Source organism: Aotus nancymaae, unplaced genomic scaffold, assembly GCF_030222135.1.
Source record: "Aotus nancymaae isolate 86718 unplaced genomic scaffold, 86718_ANA_hifiasm-v0.15.2.pri h1tg000002l, whole genome shotgun sequence".
Lineage (NCBI taxonomy): Eukaryota > Metazoa > Chordata > Mammalia > Primates > Aotidae > Aotus > Aotus nancymaae.
In genome coordinates this window covers 7705372-7720734 of record NW_026988413.1, presented here as the reverse complement: position 1 = coordinate 7720734, position 15363 = coordinate 7705372, and the positions used below count along the sequence as shown (strand labels likewise).

The window sequence follows — 15363 nt, the reverse complement described above, 5'->3', positions numbered from 1 at the left end:
AGGCCTAATTTCCTGTATCCCAATAGGAAGAGAGGTTCACAAACACTGGTGCAAACTCCTGGCTATCTCTGCACCTCTCTCATTCTACCAAATGCAATCAATAGGTCTGATGTTCAGCAAGGTGCATTTTTTAATTTGAGACAGTATCTCGGTCTGTCCTCAGGCTGGAGTGCAGTGACACGTTCTCTGCTCACTGCAGCCTCAACCTCCTGGGCTCAAGCAAGCCTCCTCCTTCCAGCACAGCTGGGACCACAGGCACATGCTACCATGCCTGGTTTTTTTATTATTTGTGGAGATGGGGTCTCCCTATTTTGCCCAGGCTGGTCTTGAACTTCTGGGCTCAATCGATCCTCCTACATTGGCCTCCCAAGGTGATGAGCTTACAGGCAGGTGTGAGCCATTGTGCCTGGCCAGTCTGCATTTCTTATTTTTTTTGAGACAAGGTTTTGCTGTGTCACCCAGGTTGGAGTGCAGTGGTGCGATCTCAGCTCACTGCAACCTCTGCCTCCCGGGCTCAAGCAATCCATCCACCCCAGCCACCTGAGCAGGTGGGACTCCAGGCATGTAGAGACGGGTTTCACCATGTTTCCCTGGTCTTGAACTCCTGAGCTCAAGTGATCCACCTGCCTCTGCCTCCCAAAGCGCTGGGATTATAGGTGTGAGCCAACACACCTGGCCTGCATTTTTAACAAGCAGCCCAACTGCTATGCAGATGGAGCAGAACTTCAGATCACAATCGGAAAACCATGCCCTGACAGTGGTTCTCAAAATACAGCCCCTAGACCAGCAACACCAGCATCCCCTGGAAACATCTTAGAAATGTTAATGTTCTTGGTTTCCCCCAAGACCTACTGAACCACAAACCCTGAGGCAAGATCTGGCAATCTGATCAGATGAGCCCTCCAGGTGATTCTGATTCATGTTAAAGTCTGTGAATCACAGGCCTGAGAAAAGGTAATTTCAAATCAGCAGTAAAGGGAGAAAGTTCTTCCAGCTCCCATGGACTAGTCTGCAGTTCCCATCCACACAACTGACGCCGGATCCGCTCCTGCTGAGAACAGTGCATGTGGGCACCGCAGGGAGAGGAAGGCCCCAGAGACCCGAGAAGGAAGGTAGGGACCATGGCTTCCTCTTTCTTTATTGGGCGCTTTGTAGATGCCACGCAGGTCTAAAAGTTACACTGTTAAATAATTATTTAAAAACTGACCAGGACGAAGGTCCTGATCCAGAGCTCCAAACCAGAAGCAAAAAGGAATGGGGGCGGTGGGCATTCCTCCATCACCAAAACCAGAAAACGAGGATCCTAAGCTCCTTTGAGGGCCAAATCCAGGCTTGGGCCCTTGGGCTAACCCGCAGGTGCCTCTGACTGCATCACACTCAGAGTAAGGTAACCAGCAAGGGGCTGGAGGGAACGGCCAGCCAAGTCCAGACATGGACAGAAGTAACTGGAAGGAGGACGGGAAACGGACAGGTACTGTCCAGCTGTAGATAAGAGAGTGCAGCTAAGGCAGGTCGAGGGGCAGGGGAGAGGCTGGGGGAGCAGTATTGCAGCAATGCAGGAGTGCAGCCCCAGGGTCCTGTCCTGAGCAGTTGGTCAGGGTAGCAGCTGTTAGTTCCCAGATGGAGCTCCTGACCTGAGCCCAGGTAGAGGGCTCACACGTTGTGGGTCCTCTTGGTGAGCTGGGGCTCCTCATCCACCAGCTTGGACTTGAGGTGCTCTTTGTAAGCCAGGATGTCTCCAGGCCACTTGGTGATTGTCTGCTTCTCACAGACCCAAATTTCCTGTGCAACCTAGAAAGCAAAGCCTAGACTTAATCCTGGGCCAGTCACTGTCCCCACCTCTGCCCAGCAGACTTTCTAGGAAGAAAACTCCACCCCGCAAACCCACATCCAGCTCACTGTCTCACTACTTCTAAGTTATTTGGGATGTTCTAACCCAAGGGTACCATAACCAGGTTTGGAGCCTTCCCAGCCAGGAGCTGCTGTGTCACTCCTAGTGTCAGTTCCCTGGCAGGGTCTAGATCTATTTAGAGGCTTCACTCTCAGCTTTCTTTTCTCCAACTCCCACCTTCTCCAGAGCTTCAGAGGAATGAGCAGCAGCTTTTTCTCCAATGACTGTGGTAGCTCTCTGTCTAATCAAAATTCTTCTTAGTAGAAAACTATTTTCGGACTGAAGAATCTTGGGACAGTAGTAAAATCACCCTGTTTCCTACCCAACTCTCTTTCCCATTTGAGCCAAAAATGCCAAGTTGGTTAACATCTCCAGATAGAAGAAATGAAGCGTTTCAGTTAAGGCTTTCTAAGTTAAGGCTCTCTTCCCCAAAAGAGGCGTAAGTACTGGTCCTCACCACCTGTGTCTACACTCTGAGCCCCTTCTCTTAATTCAGTAAGCGGGTGTTATGTGCCCTCCACATGCCACGACTACCCTACCCAACCCTCTAGAAGGTCTCTGCTGTGCCTCACCCCCTGGCCAGGGCCTCACCTGCTGAATGAGTCTGAAGTCATGGCTGACCAGCATCATACCACCCTCAAACTCATTGATGGCATCTGCCAGGGCGTCGATGGTCTCAATATCCAGGTGATTGGTGGGCTCGTCCAGGAAGAGCATGTGGGGGTTCTGCCAGGCCAGCCAGGCCAGACACACTCGGCACTTCTGCCCGTCTGACAAGTTCCGGATTGGGCTCACCTGAGTGGAACCATGACATACATGTAACTTGGCATTATCCCCGCCAAACAGCACAGCTCATCTCTCCTCCATTTCTCCCTGACTCCTCTCTCAGTATTGCCATTTTACAAAAAGTGAGGCTCAGAGAGACCCACTAGTCTCTTGAGGCCTGAAAGAGACTCATCTGGAAACCGGAAGCTCTTGTCATTACTAAGCCCATACCTCTTGCTCTCTTGGCAATTAAATCTTAATGAACTGGATCGTTCCAGATCTGCACCCAGAAATTTGTTTTCTAGATTGCGAGTTCCTTTGCCCTCAAGTACTATGGCACAAGGGCATGTTGAGACTGGCATGCTATCCTTGGCCCCTCAAAATGCTCCATTACATAACAATCTAGAGTAAAGAAAAGGTAGTAGGTTCTTAGGGGAATCAAATGGAGGAGACTCTGGTTTGGACAGCTTCCAAACCTAGGCTGCCAAGACAGTGTCCCCTGACCCATGCAGCCACAGAATCCCAGCTATCTGGCGTTCTCACCACACCCTCCTTTACTGACCTGCTGTTTCCCAGTGAGACCGTATCGCCCAATGATCTTCCTCATTTCTTCCTTCTCCTTGATCTCTGGGTAGCACTTCATCATGTACTCCAAAGGTGAGAGATCTAAGTCCAGCTGCTCTTGTAAATGCTACAGGAAAAATGGAAGCCACCCAGGTGTGACTGGCATCCCGCTTCAAAAGGAACCCTCCTAGGTAACTTCCTGTTTCTATCCCAGCCACCTGTTCTGGGTTCAAGAAGCAGGTAGGAACCACCTAGGCTGGAATTCCTGCCAGTGGGTAGGGGTGGCTGGCTGGAACTCGGCCAGATGTAGCACCTTCCCATACCCTGGGCAATTCCCTGGATCCCAACTCCAGGTCTGTACCTGATGGTAACGCCCTATCTTGACATGAGAGTGTTTTCGGATCATGCCATCTGTGGGTAGTAGCTAGGAAAAAAAAAGTGGAAACATAAGCATGAAACAAAGGAACCCTAGTTAGAAACAGACATAGGCAGAGCAGGCAAACAGACACATGTTCACACTGAACAAGACTTAACTTCCTAAAGAGAATACATCACCAACTCACACACTGCTATTCTGGCCACTCTAAAAATACTTAGGAAGATGTACTGAAGCAGATGTTCTCAAGAGGCAAAGATACAATTTAAGTAGTTATGAAATGTCTACTGCAGAATGCACTATACTGTGTAGCAGAGGATTTGGATGTAGGTGCAACATACATTTTCTAAAATTAAAAACAGGTCCTCAAAGTTGTCACTGTCATCAATGGGTTCTTAGAAACAACCTATTTTAAAGGTCTGGAAGCAGACTTTAAGTGAAACAACATAAACAAAACCAATTTTGCCACAGGCTAACTGATACAGCAATAGTTAGGTTCCTGCAGCATTTTTTGGTCACAAAAAAAGATGATCAAACTTCTAAATAAAGATCCAAACACTTTTTTTTTTTTTTTAAGAGGGAGTCTCGCTCTGTCACCCAGGCTGGAGTGGAATGGCTCACTGGAACCTCTCCATCCCAGTTTCAAGCGATTCTCTAGCCTCAGCCTCTGGAGTAGCTGGGATTACAGGTACCCGCCACCATGCCTGGCTGATTTTTTGCATTTCTAGTAGAGATGGGGTTTCACCATGTTGGCAAGGCTGGTCTCCAACTCCTGACCTCAAGTGATCCGCTAGCCTTGGCCTCCCAAAGTGCTGGGATTACAGGTGTGAGCCACTGCGCCCTGCCAAAAAGACCCAATCACTTCTAATATTCAACATTTAAATACACGTGAGCTGTACATACATTTAAGAAAGATTAACGAAAACAAGGTAAGTTATTTACCCAATTTTTGGTGAATCAGTGGGTGATGGTAGTTGCAATAGTGGTGGGTTAAGCCAAGGAAGAAATGTTTGCAAAGGGAAAATTGTAAGGAGCACTTCCTACCACACAGTTCAAAAATAATCACACATGTGGCTTACTTGCTGAGTGCATTTGTATGATTATCAGAAATTTTATCAATTTTTCTTTTATAACAATTTATATTCATTCATTCTTTCATTTTCCAACCTGCTTACTCAAGTTCAGGATCATGGGCAGCCAGAGCCCATCCCACCAACCCAGGGAACAAGGCAAGAACCAGTCCTGACGAGGACACCATTCTATTACAGGGTGTGCTCACACACACCCACACTCAGACTGGAACCACTGAGACACGTCAATTAACCTGACAGGCGTAGCTTTGGGATGCGGGAAGAAACTGAAGTACCCAAGAAAACCCATGCAGACATTAAGGGGGAAGTGCAAACTCCACACAGACAGTGGCCCCAGCTGGGAATCATTTTTTTTTCCCATCAATATTAATGAAATGACATTATTTGAGAAGCTGCAACATCCCTAAATGCACAGATGTTCCTATATTCTAAATGCTCTGATTGAAAACAGAAACATGCTCAAACACATACATGTATTCACACACACACAAATACACACACACACACTGACAGACTCCTCCCTACCCTATCCCTGTCCCAGGAAAACAGCCCCCAACTTCAGCACTGTCCAACCAGACCTTTCCTGTCTCCTGTCTGCTGCCCCGCCCCTCCAGAGGGCTCACTCACCACCAGAGTGCTCAGGCCCTCCCAAAGTAGCAGCCCCTGAATCACTCTCCTCTTCCTTAGCCATTACAAGGCCTAATCTTAGAAGGATCCACGCCCACCTTGGCACCATACCTCTCCAGTTAGCAGCTTCAGAAGAGTTGACTTTCCTGCTCCATTGGGCCCTACCAGAGCCACTCGTGTGTCAAGGTCAATTCCAAATTCTAGATTATTGTAGATGCAAGGCTGAGGTGGGGATGAGAGAGAGATGGACACAAGGCTAGAGTGCAGATCAGCTCTGACCAGCAGACCAAGCCTGCTGAGTCCCCAGTCACCAACAGAGAAGCAAGGAAGTAGAGGGAGGCAGCACTCATGGCAGACCTCACCTAGCCCACTGCCTCCACCCACCAACCCAGCTGAGTCGTCTTCCTTCCATATACATGAAGAAAGGCCAACACGCAGCCTTGGGTGAGGCACCCCAACTGCCACACCTGAAAATCCCCCAGAGCATGTGGGCTAGCAGGTGTGGTCAGCATAGAACAGAAGCGGCTCCCATGAGCTGACACTCACCCTATAAGATACACCCAGCCACCCAGCCATAATGCCCTGGCCTGAACTTACCCCATCTTTTGTATACTTGAAGCTCACGTTTTGCACCATAATGACGGGTGGCGGGATCTTGCCACATGGTGGGAAGTAAAATGACAGTGTCTAGGAAGAAAAGAGGGCATTTATCAAGTTGGCTCCTTTCTTACCCATCTCACCTTAGGCCACCCAGCCCCAACCAATCACACCCCACCTTGTCGCTCACGACCCTCTCTGTCAGTCCTGATGCCATCATTTTCTGTAGCGTCTTTTCCTTGCTCTGGGCCTGCCGTGCCAGCTTGGCACTGCCATGACCAAACCTTGCAATGTAGTTCTAAAAGAGACCAAAGGGAGCTTGAAGTATGTGTAGCTGCTCAACAATTCATCTTCAATCCAGGGTAAAAGCGGTGATCGTAACTTCTTCCCCACCTCCATCAGCACCCCAACTTCTCCCCCTCAGCACCCCAACTTCTCCAAATGCAATCATCCAACTCCCCTGCTTATTTCATGCAGGAGGCCATGAGCCTGACTCTGCAGTCTCCCTACCTTCATGTGTGCAATCTGATCTTGCTCCCAATGAAACCTCTTCATCTGGTTCTCCTCCAGCTCTAGTCGCGTCTTCACATACTGATCATAATTACCCTGCATGGAAATGTGCCAGGCAAGGCGGGCAGCTTTAACCTGGGATGCAATCCTGGATTCTCACTCAGAGTTTAGGGGGATGAGGGATGGCACTGACTTGGCCCTGGCTCTAAGGCTGCGCAGTAAGAAGAGAGGAAGTGCATTACAGAAGCATATCCTAACCTCAAATCGGAGTCTTATCAATTCTATGCCCCTCGCTCAGCCCAGTCAGGGCCAGGCTCCACAGCAAATCCTTAGATTAGTCAAAAAGACACCTGTGGCACTGGGAGTACCCTGAAAATCATGGTCATACAGACATCATGAGGCTCAGAGCCTTCCAAAACCACCTCCTAGTCCTCCCCACGCCCCTAGAGGCTGAAGCCCCCCGGACTACAAGAGCTGTCTCCAGATGGGAAAACAGACCAGTCAGATTTAGAAGCTGACAAACCTTGCATAAGTGGATTGCCATGGTTTCTATCTGCAAACAAAAACGGGACTCAAGCTAAATATCCAACAGAAAAGGCCTAACAAGTCACAGAATAAACACATAATGAAATACTATGCAGTCACTGAAAAGACTGTGGTTGATTTATACATACTCACGTGGAAAGCAGTCCAAATATACTAAATTTAAAAAGCAACCTACAGAATGTTTACTGAAACTAACTGTGGCCAAGTGCAGTGGCTCACACCTGTAATCCCAGCACTTTGGGAGGCCAAGACGGGTGGATCACTGGAGGCCAGGAGTTTCACAGCAGCCTGGCCAACATGGCGAAACCCCGTCTCTACTTAAAATATAAAAATTAGCCAGGCATGGTGGCATGCGCCTGTAGTCTCAGCTACTTGGGAGGCTGAAGTGGGAGGATCACTTGAACCTGGGAGGCAGAGGTTGCAGTGTGTCAATATCATGCCACTGGACTCCAGCCTGGGTGACAGAGTGAGACCCCATCTCAAGGAAAAAAAAAAAAAAAGAAAAAAGAAGACTGCAATTGTGTAAAAAGAAAAAGATATGTATATATGAAATTTTCTATAAATGCTTACAAATATACAGGAAGTTTCTGGAAAGCTATATTAAAAACTAATAATCCTATGACTGTGAGTGAAGAGGATATCAACTGTCCCTTTCTTATGTGCTTTTTGAAATATAAAATGAAAAGGCAAGGCACAACAGTGGGCTGCTGAGATCCTCACCCCCATTCTCCTGTGGTCATGGGAGGTGGGGTAAATGTGTTGACTCTAGTGAAGCAGAGTTAAGAAGGCATTCAAGAAGGGAGAGGGAGGCCCGGTGCAGTGGCTCACGCCTGTTATCCCAGCACTTTGGGAGGCCGAGGTGGGCAGATCACTTGAGGCCAGGAGTTCAAGACCAGCCTGGCCAACATGGTCAAACTCCGTTTCTACTGAAAACACAAAAACTACCCAGGCGTGGTGGTGCATGCCTATAGTCCAGCTACTTGGAAGGCTGAGGTACAAGAATCACTTGAACCCCAGGAGGTAGAGGTTGCAGTGAGCTGAGATCGTAGAGGTTGCAGTGAGCTGAGATCGTGCCAGCCTGGGTGACGTAATGAGATTATGTCTCCAAAAAAAAGAGGCAAGGCAGAAGGGAGCAGGGTCTGCCTGGGCACCAGGAAAAGCCAACTTCTTTGCCAAAAGGCAAACATACACCATGTGCACAGGCTGCCAACCCATGGCCTATGGCCTGAAAGCAATGACTTTGGGATCAAAATAAAACAGGCTGCAGGACTCCTTGTCTGTATCTTTTTACAGCAATAGGTAGAAAATAGCTGCTAGGTAAGTCTGCTTTTTTTTTTTTTAAAATGGAGTCTTGCTCTCTCACCCAGGCTGGAGTGCAGTGGCATGATCTCGGCTCACTGCAACCTCTGCCTCCAGGGTTCAAGCAATTCTCCTGCCTCAGCTTCCCAAGTAGCTGGGATTACAGGCACCCGCCACTGCACCTGGCTAATTAGTAGAGACAGGGTTTCACCATGTTGGCCAGGCTGATGTCGAACTCCTCACCTCAAGTAATCCACCCACCTTGGCCTCCCAAGTGCTGGGATTACAGGCATGAGCCACCATGCCTGGCCCCCTTTTTTTTTTTCAAGAGAACTTCAGAGAATTGATAAGCACAGAGATTTCTATGAGAGAAGCTGAGGCCCACTCACCGTATAATACTTCAGTTTCTTGTTGTGCATGTGAATGATGTTGGTACAGACACCATTCAGAAAATCCTGGGAATGGGAGACGAGGACCAAGATGCGCTTAAAACTGCAAAACCAAACAACTAATCAGTGAAGAGCTCAACAATGGGAGCTAGCTGACAACCGCTGAACTGAGAGTCAGGCCCATCCTCATACCTAAGCACCTTTTAGATGCGTTGTCCAATTCCTGGCTGTCAGTAAGCACCTAAGCCACCACTGCACAATCTATCTGTAAGAGTATCTGGATGCCTTTCAGTGTGGTGAGACAGATTGAGTTTCCTCAATCTTCTGTTCTAATTTTCAACAGAATGGAGTGGAGAGAGTAGCAACAGTGATAGTAAGCGGAAATGTGTATATACACAAATACACTCATGAATGTGTCCAAAACTGTGGGTGGGAAGAACTGGCAAAGACAGAGTAAAAAACAAAATGCTTTACTTTTTGAAAGAAGGTACTAAATCACTGTACCACTAAAAACTTTCTTTTAAAATTGGTACAATATTCCAACTTATTCAGTTCTTTAGCCATAGAAGGACCATGACCATATTGGCTATATTTTCCTTTGTCACGGCATCATGATCTTAGATGGATGACCGTCTTTTCTTCTTCATACAATTAAGAAAAGAAAAATGTCTTTAGCTAAGATCTTGCATTTGAAATATGGAAAAAAACCAAGAGAAAAAAAAACAAGGCTTTTAAAAAAAATGCTCATACATTTCAAATTAAAGAAAAACAATGAAACGAAAAGGCCAGCCCTAAACAGCCCTAAAGGTGCTCACTGCTTGTCTAAGCAAGTGAACTCTGGTCTTCCTTCAGTTCCTTTCTCATTGGTATAATATCAGTACAGTTTCTGGGCATCCATTTTCTAGAATCCCCCTTTGGGACCCTGCCCACTCACATCCCCATTCCACCCTCTTACGTTTTTAGTTCTTCTTCCAACCACACACAAGCATCTAGGTCCAGGTGGTTGGTGGGCTCATCCAGGAGCAGCATGAAGGGCCGAATAAAGAGGGCTCTGAAGGACGGTAAAGGAGACAGAGGCACCTCAGAATTACAATGGATGTTACACAGGAGGGGACCAACTTGCCTGCTACACGCAATTCTGGGTAGGCTCCTGGCATGAGTCTTGAAATCAATTCTAGGCTCTGTACCTCAGAGGGAAAAGGAGAAGTAGGACAGAAACAAGAGCTGAAGAACAGAGATTGAAGAAGAAGTACAGTCTGAGGCAAGGCTGTAGAAGTCTTTATGAGTCTATGAGTCTTATAGACTGAAGTTGGAGACCACGAGGAAGACAAAAAGATACAGAGGACATAAACTGCTAAAGCAAATTAGACCTATCTGAAAGCCTAAAGATAGTTAGACCTATCTGGTAGGGTGGCCAAGGCTAGTGAGGGATAGACTCTAAAGCTCTGGTTTCCAAACCAGAAATCTGTGTTTTTAAAAGCTCCTTAGGTGAACTGGAGGCAGCTAATCCTTGCTAGCATGTGAAACCACTGTGCTCATGTTCTAAAGCACACACAGGCAACTTTCTAGAGCAGGATATCAAGTCTTATAAATTCCCTTTACAAAGAATGATGGGACAAGGAATTACCTGTTTAACTAGTGACGCTGGGGGGATTATTGGCGGAATGCTGGTCTACAGAAACTCACTTTGAGTCCAGGCCACAAGAGAATAAGAACAACAGCATCATAATAGCTGTCTCACATTTTATCTTTAGAGCTGGAATTAGCAGGACTAGAGCACAAAAAAGGTGGAAAAGGAATCCTGGTGGGAGGACAGAGACAGACCTACTCCACCATTTTCCCTTCAACCACCCCTAGGATCTCTAAACCCAACCTTCTGTTGGGTGCTGGGAATCCAACAGAAGACTGAGTCACTCTTGACCACTTGAGCCAGGAAGCTCTCACTCTGGCCCATACACAGCACCCCCTCCCTCTCCACACTTACTACTCCTGTTCCAAACAGTTCCACTGAAGTCAACATTAAACTCTGGAATGATGGGGCAGCTATGGTGTTAGGGAATGAGGGAGGGACTCACCTGGCAAGGGCAACCCTCATCCTCCAGCCCCCACTGAAGTCTTTCAGCTTCTTGCGCTGCATGGCAGGTGTGAAACCCAGTCCGTGCAAGATCCGCGAGGCCCTCATCTCTGCCTTGTCGGCATCCAGCTCCTCCAGGCGTTCATAGAGCTCCATGAGCTTCTCACACTCCGCTGTGGATAGTGCATGGCCATGAGGCTCCTGGGGGCCTTCCTAGAAGAAGCCTACCCCCACGCCCAGGTCTGGAGCCCTACCATCCTCATGAGCCAGCCGCTCTGCCTCCCTCTCCAGCATGGCCCGCTCTGTGTCGACTTCCATCACACACTGCAAAGGTGTCTTGTCACTAGGGGGCATCTCTCGAGTCAGATGGTAGATGTCGATATGCTCAGGGATGGGCACTTCACGTTTCCCAATAGCAGAGAGCAACATGGACTTTCCTGAGAGGGGAGATGAGCAGACACTTGGTACGGTGAAATTCCCTATTCTTCTTCACCACTGGATCTTCCACCCCAGCCAAACTGGGACCTCATCTATTTTTCTTGAGGACCTTCCTTCCCTTCATTCGCTCAAATCTTGCCAGCCCCCATTCTTGAGATTCCTTTCTGACTTTCCTTCAATTCTTGCCCCACCCCTTCTCTGAAGCCTTTTTCATTTACCACAGCTTCACACACCCCGAACGACTTCTCCAGCACCTGCTGTCTGTAACTACTGATGTGGTACAGGGTGGATGCACCCCTACCTGAAAATCCAAAATGCTCCAAAATCCAAAACCTTTTAAGCGCTGACCTGAAGCTTAAAGGAAATGCTGATTGGAGGATTTCAGGTTTTTGAATTAGGGATGTACAGCCAGTAAGTATAACGCAAATATTCCAAGATCCAAAACACTGTGGTTCTAAGCATTCCAGATAAGGGATACTCAACCTGTACATACCACATACTGCTCTGCATTGCTAGTTCCTTTTCCCTGGACACATCTGGTCTCCCACCCATATTCTAAATGCCTTGCTCTGAACACAGCTGGTGCTAAATAAATACTTATGAGTGACAGATGAGCCAAGGAAAGATACCTCCCACCTCCCCTTCCAAGGGCCTCACCAATTCCATTTAAGCCAATGAGGCCATAACGACGGCCTGAGTTTAATTCCAGTTTGGTGTCACTGAGCAGCTCTTGACCGTGAAAGGTGAGTGACAGGTTGATAATGTGAACATCAGTACTGTTGGGGTGAGAGGCCAGGACGCCAGTGACAGCTCGAGCAGCAGCTTTCTTCATCTCAAAGTCCTCGAGCTCCTTGGTCAGCAAATCCACTTCTGGGGATAGAAAAGCAGTGTTTGGGAAGATGGCTATGAGACAGACTCGGCTCTCCACAAAGAGGAACATCCTGAAGGACTGGGCTCCAATCCTGCTGAGCAGACTCAGATGTTTCTGAGCAGGTGTCCAACAGCCTGCTCGCTTGGACACCCGTCCTTTTAATTATAACCTCTCTTGTCCTCTCATGTCTGTTTACCTATGTCCATCATTCATAACTTCCTGTCCTGCACTACTGTGGCCAGGAATAAAACTTCCCCACAGCCTGGCTTTTTAACTCCCCGCTTTCTGAGTGCCTATCTGTTACAATTTGCAAGGCTAATTCTACTTTCCTCTTCAAACATTTACTTAGTGTCTATCTGAGAAGCAGGTCATAAAAAAAATTACACCAGACAAGGTCCTTGCACTCAAAGATCAAATAATTTAGATAAACAGGAGATACAACATAAAAAGGTAAGTAACATGAAAAGACAGCAAAGGGGTACAGAGAATGGAAATACTGAGGTCAGGTTTGACTGAGAGAGGCTTTGCTATCTTGAGCTAGGCCTTGACAGAAATGTCAAATGTAGCTAGCAGAAACATGATGGTAGTAGATAGAACTCAGTGTGTGACAGGACAGAGGTGGTGACTACTGAAGAGGCAATCAACAGTCTGGGTAGACAGAGGGCTGTTTAGGAAGTTTTCAGGGGGCAGGGAAGGGGGCTGGGATTGGACTGCCAAGGGCCTGGAACATTCTCTACCGCATATTGCCATGTTTCCCCTTCTAGATGTTAAGTTTTTGGAGGGAACACTGTTGTGCTTCCGTGTGTAGCACCATGTCGAGCACTTGAGAAATAATAACTATTTCCCAAAATATAAATAACAGAATGGCAGCTCTCTCCCAGGAAAAACCCCATAAAACAACTCATAAGTTACTGAAGTAGTCTGGTAGGTGGAGTCACTATCCCTGTGAGGACAAGTGCATGATGTAGCCAAGAACCTGGCACATTGGCCGCCATGCGTAGAAATGGAAACTGAGAAAGGGTCAGGGAATTGGCCCCTCCTCACAGTCTAACAGAGCATCAAGGCAGCTTGGCAACTCCCACATCCACTTGCCACGGAGTATGTGAGAACTTTGTTTTCGGCTTCCTTGCTCAATGACAGGGTGGCACAAACTCAGCTCTACTGACTTGATTCATCATGAAAAGTTTAGTTGCATGACACCAGATATATTCTCCACTGCCCTCAGCATCAAGATTCCCACTCTAGCCGGGGCATGCATTAAATCTTAGCAACCATCCCCAACTCATCCCTCCCTCAATTCACCTGTGGTCTCTCTGCCATTGGCCTCATTTTTCTCCTCTGCCACCTGTGGTTCTGTGACAGCATCTCCATTTTCTTCATGTCCTTTTCTGGGCCGCTGTCGAGCTTTGGCAGCCTCCTTCTTTTTGGCTGCCTTCTTCTTGGCCAGGTCGGAGGGCATGATGATGACCCACAGGGGTAGGATACTGTTCTTTCAGGGAGCCTGAAGGAAGGCAAACAGATACCCCCAAACTCTAAACCTACTGGTAAGAATGCCTGGGTCCTGCTCCATCTCTCTCAGGAATTCGCCTATCAATATCAAACCTCTAATGCCCTGGTCTGTCCCTGCCTCTTCCCTCCCAACTTGTTCAGGGTCTCTCAAACCAATGCCGATTCTCAGCCGCTCGTCCAATCTTAACATCTCTTCCCACAGGCACCAGTCCCCACGGACTGCCTCACTCTGGAAATGCTCCTTTTTTCAGGGCCTCTAGCTGGGAACCAGGTTCTGACCCTCAGCAGAGGTTCCCATCTCCGGTTTCCCTACAACTTGGCTCCTTGCACTCAGCCGGCCGCCTCACTTTCCGGGCTTCCTTCTCCCATCCGTCTCGGGCCTCTTCTCGGTCGTCCCTCTCCACATCATCCGGTCGTTGAGCCCAGCCTCTTGCCGGGACGCACTCGTCCTCACCCGCGTGAGTCCCATCCGAGTCTCCACGCTCGTCACCCCTAGGTCCTCCCCCACCCCGCCCGTCAGCTTCTCTCCCTTAGCCCTATCTTCTCCCTCGCAGAGCCCTCCATCCAGGCCCCGTCCCTCCTTCCTCTTCTAATACTCTTTCCCCCTCACCGGCGGGCACCCTCTCCCTACAGCGCCCCTTCCCCTAACTCACTGGGCCTCGCCGCTCGGCCTCTGTCGCAACAGAGCTGCTCCTTGGGCTTCTCCGCGTGCGGCCGGCTCACCAGCCAATCACGGCCTCGGGTAGCTTTCGGCGCGCCGTCGCGCGGCCTCCTGGGAAATGTAGTCCTCAGGCCGCAGCGGCCAAGAGTGAGACCCACCTTGAGGACTACCATGTATCCCAGGGACCTCGCGGGGCCGCGTGACGCCATCAGGATGCGCGAGGCTCGGAGAGGGGTGGGATTAGAGTCCAAGAGCTCTCTGCTAGCGGGCCCACTTCGGGCGCTGGAAACTGCAAATACCAGATTGCTCATCGCATAAGCTGGCTGAGCCTTCCAGGCTTTGCCTCACCTCTCGAAAATCGATTGAGCTGTTGTGGAGTTACCGAGTTCTTAGAAACCCCTAACCGACTCAGGCAACAGGGCGTGCGACTACACTTCCCAGCTTGCCTCAGCGGGAGTAGGTCGAAACAATGGGAGAGGAGAGGTGGGAGGTGAGGGGAGAAGGAGGAATAAAAGGAAGGGGGCGATGGGCAGGGGTCCCAGAAAGCGGGGCATCACTGCGAACAGAATTCTGCCAACAGAATTCCTTCACGAAAGAAAGCGCCTTCGTTTCATGAAACCGTAATTTTAGAGGCTGGTTCATTATAAAACTTTTAGACGGTGCCAGTCGTTGTTTTGGAACCTCGGCCGCTTAGCCTACCCACTCCAGAATTGTTGGGTTCCCACTAAAGCCATGCAAGTTTGGTGGAAAGAGCCCTGAGACAAGGCCCCTTGACCAAGATTTCGTTTTATTATCAGTTAGCCATGCTACTGTGCCCATTACTTTCCCTTTGAGTCTCACTCTTTAAAATCTCTCACTTGACAAAAAGTTTGGGCTGGATGGTTTAACAATAAATACAATTTCTCACAGACTTCACATTACCTACATTGTAAATTCCAAATGTGCATCCTCAAGTACAAGGCAGGCCTTTTGTGATCTTTGTTACTTCTCCAGGCTCCTGTGTAGCGGGAGCCTCACCATCAGTGACACGTGGGGAAGCAAAGGGAGCTGTTGCTCCCTGTAAGCATATTCTCCAAATGTGGCACCTTTTCGCCCACGATCCATGACTCAAAAAATGAGAACTAGTTTTTCTTCTCAAACTTAATCATTCAGTAG

The 15363-nt window shown here is 48.5% G+C and overlaps 1 protein-coding gene across 2 annotated transcripts; it reads right to left on the bottom strand.

Moving 5' to 3' along the window:
• Positions 1 to 1565: 1565 nt before the first annotated feature.
• Positions 1566 to 14266, bottom strand: ABCF2 (ATP binding cassette subfamily F member 2). 2 transcript variants are annotated; one of them, XM_012443002.3, is made up of 15 exons: positions 14201 to 14266; positions 13341 to 13539; positions 11825 to 12037; positions 10984 to 11166; positions 10731 to 10902; positions 9611 to 9706; positions 8656 to 8758; positions 6422 to 6517; positions 6090 to 6209; positions 5912 to 6001; positions 5426 to 5536; positions 3582 to 3644; positions 3219 to 3347; positions 2483 to 2686; positions 1566 to 1791 (listed from the first exon to the last, which is right to left on the bottom strand). In XM_012443002.3, the coding sequence occupies exons 2-15, from the start codon at positions 13495 to 13497 to the stop codon at positions 1654 to 1656; spliced, it is 1875 nt and encodes a 624-aa protein (XP_012298425.1). In that variant the 5' UTR covers positions 13498 to 13539; positions 14201 to 14266; the 3' UTR covers positions 1566 to 1653. The 2 variants fall into 2 exon arrangements, with proteins under 2 accessions (XP_012298425.1, XP_012298431.1); XM_012443008.3 differs by lacking the exon at positions 14201 to 14266 and adding an exon at positions 13827 to 14047.
• Between the last annotated feature and the right edge of the window lie 1097 nt (positions 14267 to 15363).

Bases quoted from the DNA above. Each gene is read 5' to 3' on its own strand.
- ABCF2 (XM_012443002.3), bottom strand. From the start codon at position 13,497: ATGCCCTCCGACCTGGCCAAGAAGAAGGCAGCCAAAAAGAAGGAGGCT. The intron at 9,707-10,730 runs GTGAGTCCCTCC...ACCGTCCTTCAG, and splicing joins ATGAGGGTTGCCCTTGCCAG to AGCCCTCTTTATTCGGCCCT. The intron at 6,210-6,421 runs GTAGGGAGACTG...GGTCTCTTTTAG, and splicing joins ATCAGATTGCACACATGAAG to AACTACATTGCAAGGTTTGG.